Source organism: Diadema antillarum, unplaced genomic scaffold (genome assembly GCF_040938485.1).
Source record: "Diadema antillarum isolate AM-2024a unplaced genomic scaffold, OU_Dant_1.0 seq00000326_RagTag, whole genome shotgun sequence".
NCBI classification, from domain to species: domain Eukaryota; kingdom Metazoa; phylum Echinodermata; class Echinoidea; order Diadematoida; family Diadematidae; genus Diadema; species Diadema antillarum.
Genome location: NW_027271344.1, coordinates 1,920,094 through 1,942,995, shown reverse-complemented (window position 1 = coordinate 1,942,995; position 22,902 = coordinate 1,920,094). Strand labels below are relative to the sequence as shown.

General features: G+C 37.4%; 1 protein-coding gene across 1 annotated transcript in view; it reads left to right on the top strand.

The window, feature by feature from the left end:
- Nucleotides 1–4,928: 4,928 nt before the first annotated feature.
- Nucleotides 4,929–22,902, top strand: part of LOC139730690 (neutral alpha-glucosidase AB-like) — a 30,045-nt gene continuing 12,071 nt past the window's right edge. Inside the window, exons 1-13 of the mRNA XM_071641557.1 lie at nt 4,929–5,015; nt 8,932–9,053; nt 10,057–10,296; nt 11,363–11,536; nt 14,226–14,332; nt 15,862–15,987; nt 17,195–17,291; nt 17,724–17,825; nt 18,776–18,854; nt 19,612–19,785; nt 20,438–20,499; nt 21,546–21,623; nt 22,134–22,209. Of these exons, the coding sequence (XP_071497658.1) occupies nt 8,941–9,053; nt 10,057–10,296; nt 11,363–11,536; nt 14,226–14,332; nt 15,862–15,987; nt 17,195–17,291; nt 17,724–17,825; nt 18,776–18,854; nt 19,612–19,785; nt 20,438–20,499; nt 21,546–21,623; nt 22,134–22,209 (1,428 nt within the window). The 5' untranslated portion in view covers nt 4,929–5,015; nt 8,932–8,940. The remainder of the gene's footprint in view (nt 5,016–8,931; nt 9,054–10,056; nt 10,297–11,362; nt 11,537–14,225; nt 14,333–15,861; nt 15,988–17,194; nt 17,292–17,723; nt 17,826–18,775; nt 18,855–19,611; nt 19,786–20,437; nt 20,500–21,545; nt 21,624–22,133; nt 22,210–22,902) is intronic.

Here is a 22,902-nt window from a genome sequence, read left to right as displayed (position 1 = left end):
CCCCTTCTTTTTTTCTTTTTCTTCTTCGTTTTTTTTTTTCTTTTTTTTTTCGTTTTCGGCGCCCCCAAAGAGTGGCGCCCGGGGCACGTGCCCCCTTGCCCCCCCCCCCGATACGCCACTGATAACAATGCATATTTATATTCAAAGACAAGCTGACACACAATGATCTCCCATAGTCCCGCAAAAGTAAACCACTGTGATAGCAATAAACAACAAACAATGTTAATGTTGTCAGTTTCAATGTAGTCGAAATTGTTGTTTTTGTTGTGTGTTTTTTACCCGAAGGTGTCAACCAACCTTCCGTATGGCTCGTCTGTCGCCTATCAAAGTGCCTATAATGTCACGTATAGAATGTTTGTTTGTTTGTTTGTTTCGTTTTTCCATGTAAGAAGATGGCTGGATTATAGCCCATATTCAGCTGCAATAGCTGGTCTTCCAGCATGGGGTCCAGTCATGTATAAGGTGGGACCACTATGTCTTCACCGGGTTAAACACAGGGCCGCCCCCCCCCCCCCCCCGGTTCCGCCGGCCATGAAACACCGTTTAGTCTGCATGGCCCGCCCTGCTTTTTGCGATGAATAACATAATGAAGTTGGTTCTTTTACGTGCATGAGTTGTGACTCTCTTACACATGGAACCTCCATTTTACGTCCCATCCGAGGGACATGTGCCTGTACAGTATATGACTGTCCCCCCAAAAAATTACAATCAAATTTTCGCATTGATAACACGCAATATGATTACGCCTAAACTCTCTAAATGCTACTTTAGTGTCTTGAAATATAACATCTTAGCTCTATTTTGCAGAAAACCCCATTCAATTTGGTTAAGCGGTCACAGAGAAAATAAAAATGTGGAATGTTGTAAAGCATGTGGTGAGTCTGATTCTTCCAAGTTTAGCACTTCGATGCTTTTGTGTGTGAAAACAATAGACAGAACTTGAAGGGAAGAGATTCTTGACATCCTCTAATACAAAATTCCTCATTTCTCTTTGACCACTGAAGCAAATCGAATGGGGCTTTCTATACGATGTATGGACAATAAGTTATAGTTTCATACCTTGAATTTGTAATTGGATTGATTCACTATTTTTAAAGATATCATTGCGGAGGGTTCCGTTGTAATTTTTTTTTTTTTTTTTTTTGGGGGGGGGGGGGGGGGGGACATACGGTATGTTCCTTTTCGTGAAGCCCGAGTTCAAATTTTCCAATGAACAGGTGGACGGTGGACCTCTACTGCAAACTAGATATAATCTTCATCATAATTCCCAATACATTCAACGCTAAATGAAAAAGACACACAAACACGGCCCCAAATTAACTAAATTCAGGATTTCTTTTGAATTGAATGCAGTTATTTGGAACATGGTTGCCTATACACGAATTTAAATGACCGACGCCAGACCGACGCGAGATTCAGTCGCCAGCTTTTTGACATGAATTGATTTTGAACGCTCATTGCTGAAATGCGTGCTCCTCTCTTACATTTGAATGCTCCGATGATTTGAATGTTCCGACAGTGAATTTGAATGCTCCAATAGTGAATTTGAATGCTCCGATGATTTGAATGCTCCGACAGTAAATTTGAATGCTCCAATAGTGAATTTGAATGCTCCAATAGTGAATTTGAGTGCTCCAATAGTGAATTTGAATGCTCCAATATTGAATTCCAATGACTGGATTTTTAATTTGATTGCTGATTCAGTGCTGCGAGCGTGGAATGCGTGAAATCGAATGCTCGGAATACTGAGGAACTTGAATGACAAAAGCATGAAATTGACCGGGAAAACCTATATTACTATCATTGTTATTATTATCATTATTATTATCATTATCATTATTGTAAGACCAACTCTTATGATAATAGATATTGCCCCAACTGCATAGCACGTTCGCCCGAAACTGAAAAGGAGAATGCAATAATTGGCTGCATTCCCATATACACGCAAGGATTCATAACATAATGAAGATATCATAAGTATGCACTCTACAAAATGTGCTATAGGCAAAAAAAAAAAAAAAAAAAAAGCTTATAGGCCCTATATTCAGAATTCCTGTGTTTTTGGACAAGATTTTGTTTTAAGAGTGAGTACATTAACATGGTTTTCAGAGATAATTCCTAAATGCTGCTTGTGCAGTGAAGCCCTAATGTGATAAGAACTTAACCTGCGTTAAACTCTTTGTTATAATCATTTATTTTGGAATTGTATACATTCAACGAATGACTGATACCATATAGCTTTTTCCCATTGGCATGAATCTAATCGATTGCATGAATTAAAGTTCACTATATTCATCCTGTCAATTTAGGGTCATGATGTCCCCCACCCATATAGGTACAGGATCATGGGGAATACACAACTTTTGGCTCTTCAAAAAGCAACAACAACGGAAATCGTTAAAAAATACAAGTGAATGGTACAGCACTCATGCCCCTGAAGATTGCACTCATGCAACTATATAGAGATTCTCCCGGTCGAAGGGAGGGGGTAACCATTGACTCTTCATGCAGGGCCCCTCCCCGTCCCCATCGGCTGCACAAACAAACAAACAAACAAACAAAAAAGCTTTCAGAGGCCACTCAAGTGACGTCTTGACTCTTCATCAAATACAGAGTCACACACACACACACACACACACACACACACATTTTTTTCAGTAATCTTTGATTTCAGATGTAACATAACAGAACACAACATTCAGCTTGAGTGTAATACGCAACAGTGATATATTCAATCAACAATGATTCAGAAAACGAAAAATAATCAGGGCATAGGCCCTAATTCAAACATTATCACATCCTGAATGTTTATATTGTATATAACTTGCTCGTACGCACGTGCTCCATATCAGAAAAGAAAATGAAGAAAAAGTAGAAAAGAAAGAAAGAAAGGAAAAAAAAAACCTCCTGACCTACCCTCCACCCCCCGTAGTTTTAGGATACCCGCCCACATCCCAACCCTATACAAACTTCAATAAATTTTCTTTAAAATTCCACAATGATATTAATTCATCACGTCACCATCACCACCCTGCCTATATATACACTAATTAATGTATAATCACAAATATATATAGGCGCCAGCAGTATAAGCAACGGAGAAAAAGAAATATGCGGTAATAATACACCACAGAGAAGTAAAAAAAAAATAACACATAAATTTAAACCATTATGAAACTAATCTTTCCTAACTAAACCCCAACCACTCTCAACCGATCAAATGCATTCACTTTAAAACACTTCTTTTACTAACCTAATCAACACATGCCACTTCATTAAATGCAAACCTAATTTCCCACTCACAATTGCAAATTTCTTTTCCTCTCCCATACTTGCTACTACAATTCTCTTCTGAATTATGTAAAAAGATGGTAAAATACCTGTACTTAATTCTTGTCTCATATGTTTAAACCAATGATCAATGAATTAACAAACTCTATTCTCACTGAACTACCGGACAGTCCTACAAAAATATCTGTCCAATGCATATCTCGTAATATATTTCCACTAAATCATAATGTAGTATATACTGTCCATAAATCTTTAACTATCTGACATTGCAAAAATACATGTTCATAAGTTTCTATCATTTTCTTGATTACAAAAAGAACACACTGTCAAAACCAAAATCTAAAAGTTGCTCTTAAGTATAAATCACCCCATGTAACAACTTAAACTGAAATTCTCTGTATTTACTTTAAGAAGATTTTTATTGCAGATCTTGGCCTAACAATATTTCTTCATTTCTTTTTTAAGTTTACACAAAATCATTGCGGCCATCTTTTATATTGACTTCATACAATTTTTGCAAATTATATTGATTATAAGAATACATTTTCCGTAAAATTACGTCTAAGACAAATATAAATTGTATTTTTTTTTTGCCCTAAGATCTTCAATTCTAAATCAAACATAGCCACATCTGAAATTGTCAGCCTCTCATTTCTAAAATCATTCGGTAATATATCATAAATATCAATTATTGTTTACAAAATTTATACCTAAATTAAAAAAATATTGAACTGGCTTAACATGAACTTTATCCAATATAATTATGATCAATTTTTGTCCTTTTTCATAAACCTTTGATTGAAAACCATTTTCCCTTTCAATATTTCAAAAATAATCGGGTTTTTTCAATTCCATCCATATTTCTACATCCACGAATCTCTTCCCACACTTGCAAAATATCCATCATAAAACTGCATAATTTTTAAATTCATTCTCCATAATTCATAATCACAAAGAAAAATAAATCTTCCTCCTATACTGACCTTTACAGCAGTGATCAAAATAGGGCCTACATTCTCATACCTTTATTTCCATATAACAGACGCATCAACCAAACTATCCGGAGTTTTGCGCTTGAACAAACAAATTATAATTTGTCATTCTAATTCCCCCATTCTTGTAATCTTGACATAATTATAATATTCCTTTTAATTCTGTTTTTCCCATTCCTTAAAAATTCAAACGTACTTTTCCACCTCTGTCATTACCCAATTTGGAACTGTTGTAAGAGACGAACTATAATTCTATTTGGATAAAGCATAATATGTTTTCAAAAGATGAACTTTATACCTTTGCTTCCACCATCCTGACAATATTTTTATTTTACTCAATATCTCCTTATAATTAATTTCTTCCGTTAACTTAAAATGGAAAGCAAAATGAATTCCTAAGATCTTCTATTTCTTGTACTAAATTCCTAAATAAAAGTATTTCTGATCCGATGCGGTACTGTGCAAACGTCACTCTATCTATCATCAGAGTTTTCACGTCACTCAATTTATCTACTAGTCAAGTATCATCAGGTACTAGTAGTCCTCACCGGGAACTTTATCCACGTGTACGTAGGCAGGTCGACGTGGGATGGCGACAACGGCAGTTGTGTGCGTGTTAAAACGTGTACTAATGCAGTGTACAGACTATAACGCATTTGCTCCAACAAATTCTCAGCAGGATCAGGAAGATATATCAACCGTTATCCTGGTAGCGAACGTGTGTGATCAGTCGTAAGTGGATACTACTATTCAGCTATATGTTTCATATGAGAGGAGTATGAAGTTGCATGCGCTCGCATACGATGCTAGAATTTACTGTAATTTGTAGTTATCATACAACCTCTTTTGAGGAGGTTTTTCCTTCGCCCGTTCATGGCCGACCGCCGCAGCAAGAAAGGCAAGGACTGCTAACGTGTTGTTAGGCCCTAATGCTCCCTTCACTGGCATGGCTGGCGCACACGCTTTGTCTTTTTAGTAGTGCCTAACTGTTAGTAGTAGAACTCTAACGTTAGATGGTATAGCCACCACTAAGTTACAGTAAGTATAGGATCTGTCTGGTCTATCTCCACAGTCGGAGGGGTGTAGACAAGAGGGCCAAGAGAGTGATGAGCATTGCCATTGACTTTTGATTAAGCACTTGTCTAGCCTGATCTACTGACCAGACCGCTGTGCAAAGCACAGCAGTCTGACAATACATGTAACATTGTTAGGATGAGGGGTTGGGTGTCCGGACACTGATTTAAGACTCTCGCGTACTGACTTGCTTATTTTACTTGGAAAACGCATTTACGCACAGCTCCTCACTGACAAACAACTGTTTATGTAGGCGCGTCATTGTCAAACCAGACGCACTTTACAGTACGCGTCCGGTCCCACAACCTGTCCGGACACTCAATGACTGGGTATACTACAATTGTTAGTCCACAAGTTAGTGTTTAAACGTTGTAAACGACCGTCGCTCTTGACGGCAAGACCACAAAAAATGTCTTATATTTTGTTTGAGTTTAACAGTAATACCACCCACCTATATCGTATTTTGCTGATGGTTGAGTTGAATTAGATGTTTTGTTGACCGTGTATCCAAACCTTAATGTTGAATTTTTTGGAGTAAAAAAGATTGTGCGATGATTCATAAAATCAATGAACTACTAGTACCACGAACGCTCAACCCGAGGTACCGTGGTAGCATTTTACGTACGCCCGTGCATTTCGTGTGTTACATAAAACTTGTTGTCTTCTACGTACATGTATTTCCACGCTTGCTGCTCTCATGATTTGACGTCACTTCCGCTCCGACTAGCTACGTTGTAGTATAGGAGAGTGATTGCCATTCAATAACACGCAGAAGATGAGGAGTGAAGCAATACGGACGCTTACAGACCTGATTTTAAGGACGGATTTCGGTGGGTTTTTGACGTAATTAAAAAAAAGTATGCATACCGATTATTGAATGATTATCATAGATTACGGGGATTCCATATATTTTAGTTTTCCACGATTAATAAAGATATTCATGAAGGAAATGTACACCCACCGCTGAAAAATAACGTCTGCGAAGGAGTAGACGTGCAGCCAATGTCGCCTCGTGACAGCGGCTGCGTGTAGTTAGCACTTGTCATGCTTATGATTATGATGCAAGGCCAAGTTTGCTGGCCATGCACGGCAAGGCCACATAATGTAAGTTTACTGCATTCGACAAGCACACGTTTGTTACGGTCATAAAGTGTAACCCGTAACTATACAGGGCAACGTGTGGGTCCGCATTTACAGCATGGCAGGGAACTCCAACTCCAATGAGAAGCTGGCAAAATCGTGAAATAGGCCCCACCGCAGTGCGCGTGCACCCGTGCGTTAGCAAGCAAGGCCAAGGGTAGGTCCTAGGTTTAGAGTTAGGGTTAGGGTTTAGGGTTAGGTAGGGTTGTATTTATGGTTAAATTGGCCATTAAATTAGTCAAGGGACATTAGGGAGTCGGCCAGGGAGTCCTTCCGAGAAGAAACGGAGGAGGAAAGATGCTATGCTGTGGAAATCGGCCCCACCGCTGTATCAATTTCGCGTAAACGCCGTTTGGTAGGGCCGCATTCACGAGTATTATACTGTGGAAGGAAGCCCCACCGCCGTGCTTACCTACCGATGAACGCCACACGGTGGGGCTGAATTCACGAGTATAAAGAGGCGAGCTGCCGTAGTATTAGTACGGACACGCAGTGGTGGGGCGTATTTCACGAGTATGCCGAGAAGCTTATCCCCAGAAGTCTTGCATGATCTGGCCCTGGCAATGGGGCAGTAAAATGGGACCCGTTTCAAGCCTGTATTTGAGGTCAGGGGTCTGTTTTTGTGAAAAATTTTTCTCTCATAAGAGATATTAAGACTCTTAAGTTAGAGAGGTTGTTTGTTTGTTTCGTTAGTTTTTTTTTGTCTCATATTCGTTAGACACACTTCTAGAGACTTCCTGGAATGGATTCTTCTTCTTCTTCTTCCAGGTGAAGTACTGACCTCTGGGAAGAGTATTTTCCTACTTTGTGCAAAAGTAGAAGAAGAAGAAGAGAGCAACATCAATCCCAAGGACTTTAGGAAGTCTTACTTCCACTCACTAGAAACATGAAACAAGCCACCCATAATTCGACCATAACGGCATCCAAAATTTGACTGCCTACTAGGCCAACATCCATGTAAAACCTTAACTGCGAAACACAGCCCGAACGCCGAACGCGAAAGTATAACTGTGTAGGCCTACAAGGAGCGCCCCGGGGTTAGTAAAATCTAATGCTTTTGTGCGCGGTCAAAATTTGGCACTGAAGAGGAGGTCATACATGTGCGGGATTTTTACAGTGGAATTACAAATTCCATTTTTACATCATGTGCAGAGCTACCAAGTCTCACGCATTCTGCGTGAGACTCGAGCATTTAGGGGCCGTCTCATGATCTCATGCATGGCACCCATTTTTCTCACGCATCGGGCAAAGTCTGCAACTTGGGCCTATAATAATGGGCATAGCTCAAAAGATTGAAGTGATAGTTGCAATTGAAGGTTTATTTTCCTTTTGTCTTTGAAAATAGATAAAAAATAGTCATGTATGCCCCTGATCGCACCATTAAGAGCTAAAAATTTAAAAAGCTCCCTACCGTGGGAGGCCACAGGGGGGAAAAACCCCTCCCACACCCTCGCTCGCGCGCACATTCGCTCGCCGAGATGCCGAGTCATGAAAATCTCACTCATAAAATTTTTTTGAACTTGGCATCCCTGCATGTGACCCAACAAGGAAATGATGAATATAATTTTTTTTTTTTCCTCCAAAGATTTAGGTACCCTCTAGGGGTCAAAGACCTGAGCCACATTCTACAGCTCTTCCATTTTTTTTTGTGTGAACTCTATATGAGAAACTTTGAAGTGTAAGTTTTTCAGACTTCATTTTGAATTTGAATTTAAGAGAAATAAAACAGATAAATTTCATGAATTTGAATAAAACACAGATAATTTGGCCAAAGATATTATTTTGCAGACCAGTTCGAATTGGCTTGAAATGACTGAAATAACAAAATTAGAAGACAGGTCTTTTTCGTGTATTTAACTGGATATTAAGCGAACCATTTTGTAACTCGTACTGCTATTTGAGTTGCCTTCATGTGGAACTATGTCTTTTTTTTCCTGCAAATTTGATTTAACAATGATTGAGATAGTACATGTACATCCAAATGCAACATTTCGAAGGCAGGCTTGGTCCTTGATTGGAATTTTAAAGGGACCATTCTGTAACTCCCTTTACTGACTTGAATCTTGTATAATGTATTTGAAATTCGCATTTTCAATGTTATGTATTCTAGACAGAGATCATTGTGTCTCGTTTTGGGGAAAGGAATGTAAGGAAAGTTGTGTATGTTTTCATGGCAAGTGACAAACTAGAAACTCTCCGCTGTACGTAGTTTCTTAAAATACTTCATATGTTTATTACAAGAATGAAAGAGGTTAGATAGGGCTTTAGGGGTTAAATAGTAAGATCTTCCAGGTCTCTATCACAGCATAAGATTTTAACACTCCATCAAGTGGAGCATTTGCATTGACTACACTGTACATTTGTCACATTTGGTACTGTACATTGGTACTCTTAACTCTTGTTCGTGTGTTTGTGCTCTTTGATTTCCTTGCAGAACAGCAAAATGAATGCCTGGCAAAGTTTGCTGGTTTGTGCATTCATTGTAGCAGTAGCCTACCCCAGTCATGCAGTCGACAAATCAAACTTCAAGACTGTTGAACAGTGTGGATTTGCGAGGTATACAGTGAAGAGACACTGAAGAATTTCTGAAAATTCACACGGTCTCTTTTGTAGTGGAATATGTAAATTTATTGATGAATGGGATTTGATATGTTATATGTTTGAATTGATGAATAGTTATACAAAAACTTTTGCATGTGAAGTATAGTCAATGATGTTACCATTTTCTTTTAACCATTAAAGGCATTTTGTTATACATTTTACCTGTAATGTTGATATGTATGTGGATAATTTGGAAGTTTGATTCAATTTCCATTTTCTCTTCGGATGTCTTATCAATGACCTCCTGGGATATTTACTTGCAACGAAATTTAATGATTTCAACAAGCAACAAGTGTAATTCATGTATTTTTTCATCAAGATGTACTTCTTTTTAAAGTGAAATGTGCTACCTTATAGTCGGAAACAGTTTTCCTTTACAATACCACACTGTGAGAAATGGAGTCTGTTCCCAATTTGCCAAGCTGCATTCAAATTCATTGACCTTCTCATTGTGTGATGATGTTATATGATTTTGCCAGAATGTGAAAATTGCATTACATGGAATATCCAGATGAGATATGACTTAATATTTGCTTACTAAAATATAGAGGTGAATGGCACTGGGAAATAGTGTCTCTGTTTAAAAAAAAATCTGAGCTGTGTCAGTGTCTCTGACTGCTCTTGAAAATTATCATTAACCATTTCAAGAAGTGGATACATGTATTTATGCTTGACTGGATTTGCCTTTTTTTATTTATTTTTTTTATAATGACAGCATTATATTCAGAGCTATTCAGGCTTGAGTGTTGTTGTTTTTTTCATCTTTTGTTATCATCTACTTGAATGCCATTGTACAGCCCATTCAGCGAAGTTTTACAAGTTTATTTTGATAGTTACCACTATGTTACACAGTATTTTGTAGACACTGTTTTTGTAAACATGGGAGATGGACACTTTAGTTTCATGAGAATGTTTTTGTCTGCACCAGGCTCTAGCCTCTGATTCTTTTTTTTTCCAGACGAAATCGCAATGTCGAACCAGGGCAGTCACACTATGCTGCCGTTCTAGATTCATTTGCAATTGGAGGCGATGGTGTGCTGAGGGGCAACATCCTCAACACTAAGAATGGCGTGCTCCTGAGCGTAGAGATCTACGGCCTCCGAGACAGGATGATTCGATTTAAGGTCAATGAACTCAGCCCCATCAAGCCTCGATACGAGGTGGAGGATGTCATCGTGGAGGAGCCTGCTACTATCAGGTGAATTTTCTCTTTTTTTTGATAATTAGTGGATGCTCAGTAGAAAATTGCATTTTTCTATGAAACTATGTGTTCATATACTAACTTTTCATGAGAAAGACCATAGAAATTTGTGTTGCAAAATGTCTAGAAGTGTAAGTTACAATTGTTCTATATGTAGAGTTATTGTCTCTCCATATATTTTGTATCTTGGAGGATATGAAGAAGTATAATGCCATTGTTAAAATTTTTGAATAGAATTATGGAGAAGATGGTCCTTTCAGTAGATTAAAATTATTGTTTGATAGTAAGACAAATGATAGTCTCTTGCAAGTCTCACTGCAGATTCTTGACCACCGAAACAAAGGTAAGATGTTTGGCTGACAATATGTCAGCTGATGTGACACTCAAAATATTCTCATCCTGAGTGTATTTTGCTCAGATTTCCATTTATATCTTCCTTATGTATCATTGATTCAGTCAACATTCATAATTTATGTGATAAGTATATTCTCCATTCTCCATCATTCCCATCGTAGCAATTTGTAATTTCATACTTGAGTAGTAAATAGTCATATATATATATATTTTTTTTTTTTTTTTTTTTTTTTTTTTAATGTGTGTTATGTACACCGGTTATATAGTATTCCTACTCTTCTGTCAAGTTGCATCGTGCACATTTTAAAGCACTATGAGAGTTGCCATGTTGGATGATATGTGGCATTGAATAATCAAGATTCTTTTAATTGATTGATTGATTGAGTAAAAGGTCTTTATTCAAAAAATCTGAGTGGGCGACTAAGAGTCAAATTACACAGATATACAAAAATTATACATTAATATAGACAGAATAATGTCATAACCATAGGTACAAAGAAAACATCACATTCAAACATACTGTATATACAATTAATACAATTTTGATACTACAAATTACCATATATTACTAAATCTTGAATACAAAATGATTTGTCTGACTTTGCTCAAAATCTTTGTGGCACATTGTTTTATTTCATTGCTTTTTATATCACACTTCCTTTGTAGCTTGACTATTAAACTGACATGTTTTCATACTGAACAAATCTAGGTGGACCATCAATAAGCAGGATTCTTCATCCATAGAGGCGACCATAAGCACTGGGATCACAATGCTGTTGTCGGCCCAGCCGTTCCGCATGGACTTTTACGACAACAAGCAGCTGGTGTTCAGTGTCAACTCCAGAGGCCTCATGAAGTTTGAGCACCTCAGAGAGCGCAGAAAGTAAGACAGAATGATGATGGTTAGCCTAAAGTAGTGGAGATGATCTGTACACTCACATTAGGAAGAAAAAAAAAAAAAACACCGCCTAGACAGGACACTGGTGCCGGGAAACGGTTTTCTCCACTCTGTTTCATACTCGCATCCTTTCACTTTTTGCTGTTCAGATTGTCACACATGCACATATCTATCTAATACCTCCCCAAACTTGCCTGCTGTGGAATTATCAGATTTTGCTCGCTTGAAGCCACTAGTGAGATGGGGAGAGAACCCCCAAACAGAGAAATGATATCAAACTTGTTATTCCAGGTACAGAGCATGAAAAAGTATTTTGCAACAACTGAGCAGTGATATATTTGGAAAAGAGACTTCAAACCAACAACAGCATTGAAAAAAAAAAAGTTTTTTTTAATGTTATTTCTTGTTTTAATGTTTTCTTTCATTTTGTTGCCTGGAGCAAGAAGCACAAAATGCAGAAAGCTGTGGCATTTGCTAGCTTTATAGCATATTGAACACATCAAGTAAAACTTGAGCTCTTCAGATCTGTATATACAAATTAAAAAGTTATTTTTTTTTTTGGCTTGGAAAAAAAAATGAATACTTGAAAAAGAAAAGAAGATCTGTTGTTTTGATGATAAAGAATGTGATCCCTCTTACACATCTTGCTATTGCTGTAAGACATTTTTAGATACAGTTATTACAGATTTGAGCACATGCATTTTATTTTTTTTATTTATTTTTTGTGATGTAACATTTCAGCCAACTTTTACTGTACTGTTCCTACATATGAAAGTGTACACGCTTTGTATATTCAGTTCATTCAAGCAAAATGAAAGATTTAAGCTTGTGCTTCTCGACATGCACCATGCTCAAGTTCCTACATCTCACACTTCATGAATGATTGTGAGCTACTTGCATGTCTCCATTGAAAGGCTTCAACCAGAGCTTCTGTGTCAGCAGCAGGACTAGAGTAGGGTTAAGTTAAAAAGAGGCAAAACAGTTGTATTAATTGATGATGTTTCAAAGATCTGAATAATACTTTTGCAAGCAGGTAAATTACAGAAATAAGGAAACACTACATTGTTGTCCTTCCTTCGTAGTGTGAGAGTGCTACAATTGCTACAGGACCCTTTACCACCCCAACATGTAATTGAGAGAAGTAACATTAAAAAAAAAGATAAATAAATAGAAATGAAAATGAGATAAAAGATAACATGGGGTCGACACATGCTGAGGAGGACCTCACTTTGCAATGACATATAATCATTCTGAGACTACAAAGCAGATTGCAGTGTGCTTTTTCTTAGGCATGCTTTATGGCCTCGTGCATACATCTGTGTGGTTACTTCGTAAACATACTTCGCAGAATGTTTGGTTTTTGTTTTGTTTGCTTGTTGCATTCTGTCAAGTACATATGGTTTTGAAAATTTGCAGCTCAGTGTGTCCTTATGAACAGCATAATGCCTGGCAGTGTAGAGGCAAAGGAAGCTGTTATGCATGTTCTTTTGCCTATCTCCCTCATTATCACTAGCAATTCCGTAAATCTCTATTCTAAGTTTTATCTAGAAAAAAGAAGGTGAAATTATGGTTACCATGAATTTATTTTGCAGAAATGTACTCCTATAAATGTTTCACTGAAACCTGCTAAAAGGTCTATGAACTCTTTTGTTAAACTCCCATATTTGTTGTGTTTTGTTTCCCTTATCTGTTTCATGAACTTTGAAAGAGGTTTGGTTTAGATAAGGGCTTTAGAGTATAAATGGACTGATTAAAACATAGATCACCCATTTCCAGATAGCATGACATTTTCTCTGTAATAGCAAAAGCCTATGTGCTAAAATCAAAGGTCACCATTGTGACTTGTTTTTGATCAATTTTTTTTTCTTTGTTTGCTTGTTTGTTTTCATATTTTGTTAGAAGGTATGAATTTGTAGCCTTTCAATGCATGCAATGTTTTATTGTTCTATTATCTTCTTCATTATTCTGTCCAAACATTGAAAGTTGTAACAAAAGCGCATGTATTCATCATTATGTAATAATTTCCCTGTGTTGCAGTGTATGTACTTCATTGATTTCATACATTGAGTTGTTCAAATGTTTTTGTGATTTCCAGTTTACACACGCTGGTTGTATATGTAATGCAGCAGAGCATATGGAATTTCATTCAATAATCTGTGCTAACATTTTGCGTTTGAAAATTCTAGTGTGGCTAATATCTTGCATGTTTTTATCATAAAACATTAAGCTTGGGCAGAGGTAATCTGTTTGAAGCCAGTCAAGAGCTCATAACAATCCACTCGGTCCTTCTTCAGCATGCCACACAGAAACATTATATTATAGCAGATTTGCTATTCTTCACTGTTATTACAGTCACTTTTGAAAGTGAATATGTTTAAGCAAATTTGTGAAAATTAGACCCACACTTAAATTTTTCTGTTTTGTCCCGAGTAAATACATTGTGTTTCAATGTCTGATCAAATCATACCTGCTCATCATCGCAGAATTTACCCTTAGGTAATAGCTTAGCAACGTGTGCTGTATTCATCATGCAAGCCATGCATTTATTTTGGCACATGTGCTGCTACATGGCAAATTCGCAAGAGATATCCGTGCAATATCCGTGTGGCGGTTATGAGCTCAGCATCTAACAGATTACTGTTGTCTCGCCTAATGAACGCACCTTGATCGCCAGTGTTGGGCAGCAGCCTGAAGAAGGGCCAGGCCTCCTTGACCTAGCTAAAGATGCCATTCTTGATTTGGTTGGTTTCAGATCCGAGGAAGGGGAGGACAAGCAGGTGAGTTTTTTTTTTTTTTTTTTCATTCTTTCTTTTGTCTCTCCCCCCCCCCCCCCCACAACACCCTTTTTGCACTGAAACTGTTCTTTCAGTAGTGGCGTTACTATATGTACGGTGGTGAATACTTGAAGCATGTTTGCCCTGTATGTAATACATGTATATGTCTGTATAGAGCAGGTTGCAATTCCATCAGTGTCCAGTATTTATGCATATCAATTATGGATGGTCTGTGACCCCACCTAACTGAGCTCTGTGTGCCATAATCCTGGATTTTTAAAATTTTTTTTTAATTTTTTATTTTTTAGTGTCAACAGGATTCCACTTTATCCTGCCGTGTTTGCGTTTGCACTGGCAAACACGTGTGTGCATGCATTTATTAGTCGTAGAGCAAAAAGGTTTCATGTGTGTTAAAACAGAGCACAGACTTTGACAGCACAGCCTGCACTTTGTCATTCTTGTGTGTCTTCTCAAAGATGAACTAGAGAGATGTAGAGCAGAAATAAGGGATGCTGTTTTTACTCTCTATAAGCATATTGTTTGTCTTTTTACTTGTATCTGAACTTGTTCAACTGATCTGGGTGGTGGGTAAATATAACTGTCAGCATTAGCACCTGTGTAGTCATGCATGCTTAGCTATGAAGCAAAATAATAGCTATAGCATAGGCTAATAGTGGGAAATCCAGCCAGTCCATTTTCGATAGCAAACTCCAAATGAAACGAAGCTTGTGAGTACTATTCAAATTGAAAGCGGAAAGAATGTTTACTTATCTAGCTTTGATTGTCATCAAATTCCACTATTATATAGAGTTGTATATAACTTACTCAAGAACCTGCTGACTTCCCAGCAATATACAAAAAATCTGATGCAACATTTTGACTTCAAATTAGGCATGCTTCTGGTAGTAAAAATTGCAGACAATTGAAAAATGTAACACCACTCAGTTACATATGTCCAAGATTGGCATGTAAAGAAACAAAATATAAATGTTTATTTCATCTGTGATTTCTGGCTTGTCTTTTCTTTAGTGTTTTCTCTACTATGTCACAAAGTTTATTTGTTTTTTGGTTTATTTGTTTTGTTTGGTTTTGTTGGGTTTAGGTTTTCTACTGTGTAATTTGCACTTGGCAGTATAAGAAATGTGAATTTTTGAAGTGATACAAAAATATGCGAAAAATAATGACATTAATCTTGTAGGTGGTCATTTCACTCTCTGCACATTCTTAGTGTCTTTGTTTGGGGGCTTTTTTGGGCCTGTTATTAATATGCAATGTGTGCAATGTGATATTTACCAGAATGTGTTGAGAATGAGGAGAGTTGAGCCTGTACATTTTGCTAAGAAGCTCTTTTGTCTCACTCTTTATTTTCCAAGCTTTGAGGATTTCAATACAACCTCAAGATCACATACCAGAAGCCAGTTTGTTGGAAAAAGAAATATATTACCGTTTTGCACTCACTTGGTGTAGAGTAGAGTGTGGCATTCTAACCTTGAAATGACACAAAAATTATCCCCCTGAATCAGGGAGAGGAAGGAGAGGGGAATGAAGAAGGGGAGGGAGAGCAGGCTGGTGAAGAACTGAAACAGGAGGAGGAGGAAGAGGTGGAGGAGCCTGATATGTGGGAGGAGACATTCAAGTCACACACAGACAGGAAACCTAATGGTGAGCATGCCCCTCCCCCTTTCCATGCCAATGGTTTCTCACTACTCCTGTCGGAATGATAGGATATGCTGTAGGAGCAAGTGTGATTGATGCTGGCAGGTGAATGTCACATGCGGCATTGTGATCTGTGAAAGTGGTAACTTTGCTCTGAGCCAATTTCAGTGAGATTCACACTCGTTTGATTTGTGGGATGAGAGTATTCCTCTATATTTTTCAATATCTCCCTTAAATACTTGTGTGTTTTTATTTTTCTGCCACCAAGGTAGTTTACCAGAGTGCATAATTGGTGAAAATTTACACCCACAGAATACATGTATATGCATGTTCTTATATTTGAGCTAGTTTAGCAGAGTGCAAAATGAGCGCAAGTGTTCACACTGCAAAATATTCATATGTTCCTATTTGCACATTATTTTAACAGAAAACAAATGTTCACCAATAAAGATTCCATGCTGTAAAATACTTGCCTATTGTATTTTATGCTTGGAAAGCAGAATATGAAATTCTTTGAAATATCCACACTGCAAAATAATCATTTGCTCTTATTTTTGTACCAGTTTGACAAGGTGCAAAATTTACAAAACTGATCACTTGGCAAAATGTGTGTGTGCTCTTATTTCACAGTAGTTTAGCACAATATGAAATTCTCAAAAGTTTCCATTCTGCAAAACATTTGCATGGTCTTGTTTTTGCACCAATTTGGCAGAGTGCAAAGTCACAAGATATTTACATGTTTTTGAGGAAATTTGAAATGTCACCAGAATGATGTATTCTTGAAAATGGGTCAGTTCATGCCAAGTGTAATGGTCGGTCCCCTTAATGTGGAATGCTCACAGGGTCCATTTTACCACTTCAAAAAATGTTGTAAGTTCTATCACCATCATGAGTACACTTAATTAATATTGATGTTACATTCTTTAAGGCACAGTCAGATTCTTGACGGGGAAGTTATCATTTGGTTGTTGTCCCTCTTTACAATTGATATAAAAAGTAGTTTGGATGTCAATTCTCATTGGATATATTTGAACCCCATTGTTGCAACTAGTTTTCTGATTTGGTTGGTTTGTTTGCTTGTTTGAGGGTTGTTAGTTGTTGTTTTTTTTGTGGGGGGGGGAGGAGGAGGAGGAGGTTGATGGTGTATGAAGTGATCATAAGAATTTTATTGTATTGTCTGATTGGCGTATTTTCTTTCCTTTATTTCAACCAGGTCCAACGTCTGTCGGAATGGATTTCTCATTTCCCGGATTTGAGCATGTCTATGGAATTCCAGAGCATGCTGATACCCTAGCTCTCAAAACAACAGGGTAAGGCTTTTGTCTGTCAGTGATGTCTTATAAATTCTCTATGCAAACTATGTTTTTTGTACCTACCAATGTTACAAGTGAGTTGACTCTCATAATTAGTGTTGTTGTTGAGGGCTCTTTCTTGTACAATTTCTAGACTGAAAAAGACTTGTGATTTTTTTTTTTTTTTTTTGGGGGGGGAGGGGGTAGCAGGGTAGGGCAGGGATCTGTATCTCACCATTTCAATTTCAGGATATTTTTCAACTATCTGGAACAGTTTATGGCTGCTAGTCACCAACTTTGTGATCATTACGGTCATTTTAGGTACAACACGCTGTATGTGTGTCAGTGTTCAAAGATGAGAAAGTCATCATTGATATAAGGAGTTTGACATGGTACGGACTGAAAATGTTTAAGACTTGACTTCAATCTGTTCAATCTCTTAACCTGCAGGGGATCTGACCCATACCGCCTGTACAATCTGGATGTCTTTGAGTATGAGCTTGACAAGCGTATGGCTCTCTACGGTTCTGTTCCGCTAATGCTGGCCCACAAGTGAGTGTTACTATTACTTCTTTATCATCATTTTTATAGAGTGCTGCTGACAATGTATCTCTTCATATTTTCTATATGCCTTTTTCTGTGCCATGAGCATCTATTCATGATAGATACTGACACATTACAAGTGTTGATATTATAAAGTGTTTCTATTATTTCAAGTAACCATGTAATGATATCCATGTAATGATATTCCTATTGGTTTAATGAAAGTATTTGCAAAGAGAAACTTAAAAGTGGCTATAGGTACTTGTGTGGCTTTGCACAACACAAATGGGTCGAAGAGAGATAGTCAAAGTGGAATCTCTATGCTAGAGGAGTTCAGTTGCAAATCCTGTAGAGGCAAGTGAAATGTGATTCAAGATTTGCGATCAATATTGCTGTTAAACTAATTCTTACATATATATGTGTAAGTGTACATGTATGTCTTAGATAACTTTTCACATCATGAATGATGATTCCAAATGTTATCTAGTACTTTTTAGTGGTTTCGTGTGGATGGATCATTACAGATTGCTTGGAACAATGTAAACATTCACAACAAAAATTCTTCAGTCGGAATCTTGATTTTGATGCTTGTAATAATAACCATAATGTTCTAGAACTGTCAGCCTCTTATCACTGAAGGATGCATTTTACACCTTTTGACGGAGATTTGACTAATGCAGAGTACAGTGATATGAACCAGGCAGAGAAAAACATTTGTCTGCATTCAGCCCTCATACATGGATACGGGCACACAGAAACACACTCATTCAGAAACATACACACAGAGGTGTGTACATTTCTTCAATAGGGGTGGGGGGGGGTGGGAAGGAATCAGTTGTTTAAAGTTTAATAGGGGAAGATATAAAATCTCTAAAATCCTAATAATGAACAGAAAGAAAGCATATTGAATATTGGGTTTAATACTTACACTTGTTTGTGATTAATTCCTCTTATTACAGCAAAGAGCGAACAGTTGGTCTGTTCTGGCTGAATGCTGCAGAGACGTGGATTGATATCTCATCAAACACAGCTGACAGGGTTGGTGTGCATGATAAAGTTCCTACCTCCTTTGCAGTAGTCAATGTCGTGCATAAACATTGTCAACAGTGATAGGCAATGGTTATAGCTGACATTGGAACTGTACAAAATACAGTGTTGAACAAAGGGAGCACTTTCTGTGTGGATAGTAATGACTACAATACTTATGGCATGATGATTTGATAGATTTAACAGAGTTTTGCTCTTTTTTTGTGTGTGTATTCTTGCCAATGATTTGAAATGAATTTAGTTAAATTGAGTGTGTTTCCCACTTCAATTTTTGTGTGGAGTTCCAGTCAATAAATTCCTTTGATTTAGCGTTGAGCAATAGTAATCAACAACTGAATATGATGTAGTATTTTTATCCCTGTCTCCTTTTACTATTTTATGAGGTCCACATATAGGGTATTCAACACATTACCATATATAACACACATTAAATCATCTGCCTTCTTGAACAAGTATTGCAGGTTAAAACTTGTGCAGTTTTATTAAGACAAATGTTAAAGCATATGAAGGTAATTTGTAATATTTCTTGGGCAGATCAAAATTGATATTCTTCAGCATCTTAATGTAAGTGCACTGAAAGTCTTGATAATGGAATTGGAATTTCAGCCTTCCTTGTCTGTGATACGTACAAGGTAATTAATAGAATGTGTGTGATGTGGGTTGAATTTAATTGTCTGAATTTGTGTTGAAGAATTAATGCAAAGCTTGTGTATTCTGGGCATTTTTTTCTTACTATTCTTTTCCGTAGTCGATGTTTGGTCGCATGCTGGACTATGTGAAGGGGGAGAGTGATGTGCCCCAGGTAGACACACACTGGTACTCTGAGTCTGGTATCATTGATACATTCCTCATCTTTGGACCCTCTGCCATGGATGTCATGTCTCAGTACACTTCTCTCACTGGCAAGCCCTACCTCCCTCCTGTGAGTATTCTTTGCCTTCCTATCACTCATTTTGTCTTTCTTAGAGTTCAGGAAGGTCCCTCTTTATTTTACATTGTACTGAAAATGGATGTGGGCAATTTGATGCCAATTCAGCTAGAAATATTAGTTTCAATCCACAAAATGTAACATGCTTACACAAAAATGAAGAAACGAATGAAAGTCACAAGGGGAACGCATAGTGCTTGTGAAATGTTATTAGTAGTGAGGTGTGATGTGAGGCAGCATTACTTTTTTGCAAAAGAGAAATGAGTGAATATATGCTTTTAGTGTGGTATTCAAGATAGCATGAAAGATGACAATGATTAGCACTAGTATTCAGAGGTATTGTACATGTTGGTTGGTTACGCATGTTTTTAATTCCGCGCAGTGAAGACATGCACCAGTGAAACATATAGCAAGCAAAAATATTTGTGAAAGTGTGCATTATTTTCTTGCTAGTTTCTGGTTGCACGAAATGCACGAAAATTTCCACTTTTACAGTCTTTGTTGAGACTTTCTGCTGTCGCTCACGAAATTGTGGTGTCTTTCCTCAAGGGACAAGATGAATATGATTGAACTTGAATTGATTGAATTTGAACTTGTGCTAAATTAGTCAAATCTTGTAAACTTTATTCTCTCCCTCCAACATCAGCTGTTCTCCATAGCCTACCACCAGTGCCGCTGGAACTACAATGATGAGGAGGATGTCAAGCAGTAAGTATGCTCTCTTAAAGAATGACTTACATTTGACTCAAGGTTCTGTGATTGTGATGTATGGAAGGTATAATATACCTTCATGTCTGTCCCTGTCATTAGTTATATGAACACATAAGACATAAATGACTGTTAATAAAGAATGAGAGTCTCTAAAGCTGTATTATTGTATTATTATCTGTAAATTGTTGATACATATATTTTGAGTGGATTGTCAGTATATCAGAGTGATATGTTGTACAAATGATTAGTTGTGTCCTATCTATAAAATGTAGAAGCATATCAATGTTTCAAGATGTTATGTATTGACCATTTAAAGGGAAGATAAACCCTAAAAGCAATGTGGATTGAGTGAAAGCAGCAACATTAGTAGAACGCATCAGTGAAAGTTTGAAGAAAATCGGACAATCGATGCAAAAGTTATGAATTTTTAAACTTTTGGTATTGGAACAGCTGGATGAGGAGACTACTAGAAGTTATGACGTATGAGTGGACAACAATACAAAGAAAATATAAAGAAAATTCTACAAAAATCCGTTTTTCATGAAAATTACAAAGTCCGTCAACTTGATACTAACATATATTAAGGGTAACAATTATTCCCCCTGCTTTCTGAAAGCAGTTAGTCAAGTGCTCTTTCATAATGCTAGAAAAATGAAATTTTGTTGAATTTCCTTTATATTTTCTTTGTATTGTTGTCCTCTCGTACGTCATAACCTCTAGTAGTCTCCTCATCCAGCGGTTCCAATACCAAAACTTTAAAAATTCATAACTTTTGCATCGATTGTCCGATTTTCCTCAAACTTTCACTGATGTGTTCTACTAATGTTGCTGCTTTCACTCAATCCACATTGCTCTTTGGGTTTACCTTCCCTTTAAACAAAAATAAGCCAAATAGAGTCACATTGCATTGACTGATCTTATGAAGTATGAGAGCCTAAAGGACTATCCAAGGTACACTTGCTTTGAACAGGCATTGATGATTATTGCTATCTATGAAAAGCATGGGATTGCTTTCAATGATCTGTGTTTCATCATCTTTACAGAGTTGATGCCAACTTCGATGCACACGACATTCCATGTGATGTTATCTGGCTGGATATTGAGCACACTGATGGCAAGAGGTTGGTACAGTCATTCTATCTAAACAGCCAGTCCGGTGGTGAGGGGAAATGCATTTTGTCTTGAGTGGTTATGGCAGTGATAGATTTCATACTCTTTCTTTGCACAGTGAATTCCAAACAAACAGAAATTGAAAAATAGCACCTCTGTGTTGATATAGTAATCTGACCTTTAATCATGGTGAGCAGTGCCACATCATCACTCCTGTGGCATGGGCATTGCTACTAATAATAGGCCAGCAATTATCTGAGTTGAAAGTTCGGTGATGAACTTCATAATGTGATATGATTGTCTAGTAGATAGATTGATGTCATAGAAGTGCTTTTCCTGTAAAATTTACCGCAAGGATTTTTTTTTTTTTATAATTCTCCTTAATAACCACAATATGTATGTTATTTAATTTGAGGTCCAATAAAGCCATTCAATGTAAACAAATAGGAGCATCTTCTGGTGAGTGCTGTGGACATAGATGTTAATGATTTGCTCTTCTTCCCTCCCAAAATAATCATCAGGTACTTCACCTGGGATACCCACAAGTTCCCAGACCCAGGGCGAATGCTGGACCACCTGGGAGCCAAAGGAAGAAAGGTCAGTTTTAGTTTTCCCCTCCTCCCCCCCCCCCCCCCCAAAAAAAAAAAAAAAAAAAAATAAATAAATCAAGAAGAAGGAATAACTTGAGAGTAAATCATTATTACTGATACACATTTTAGGGCCCGCTGTATCTGCACAACTGTATGTGTCAGTAGAGGCCAAATGTTTTCCCACAGAACATTTAGCATTGTCCTGAGGAACAATGAGAGCATTGCCCAAGAGCAAGTTGTAAAGGTTCAGACAAGGATGTGTTAATTACAGCTCTCTCTTCAAGTTCTGTCAGAATATTCTGAGAAGTTGCATTCGGTATCGGCATAACATCATATCAACATGTCACAGAAGAAATTGCCTATCGGTTGAGTAATGGCAAATCACACTGCCTTGTAGTGAATTACCTAACCTAAGTCCCCCCCTCACCTGCTTGGTTTGTCATCCCATTCCCTTTGCGAGAAAAAGAGTCTAAGTTTACATTGAGCATTACTGCTGCAAACATGCTGTGATGCATTTACCACTCAAGGTGCAGTGTAATACATTACAAAAAGACATATCACCTGCTGAGACTTCACAGAATAATGAGCAAACATAGAGTGCTATGTGATAAGCAGGCCAGGACTATTTAGTGATTCAATATAAAGAAGATTATAAAGTACACCACCTTACCTGCCCCAAAGTGAGAAGTGTGCAATGGAT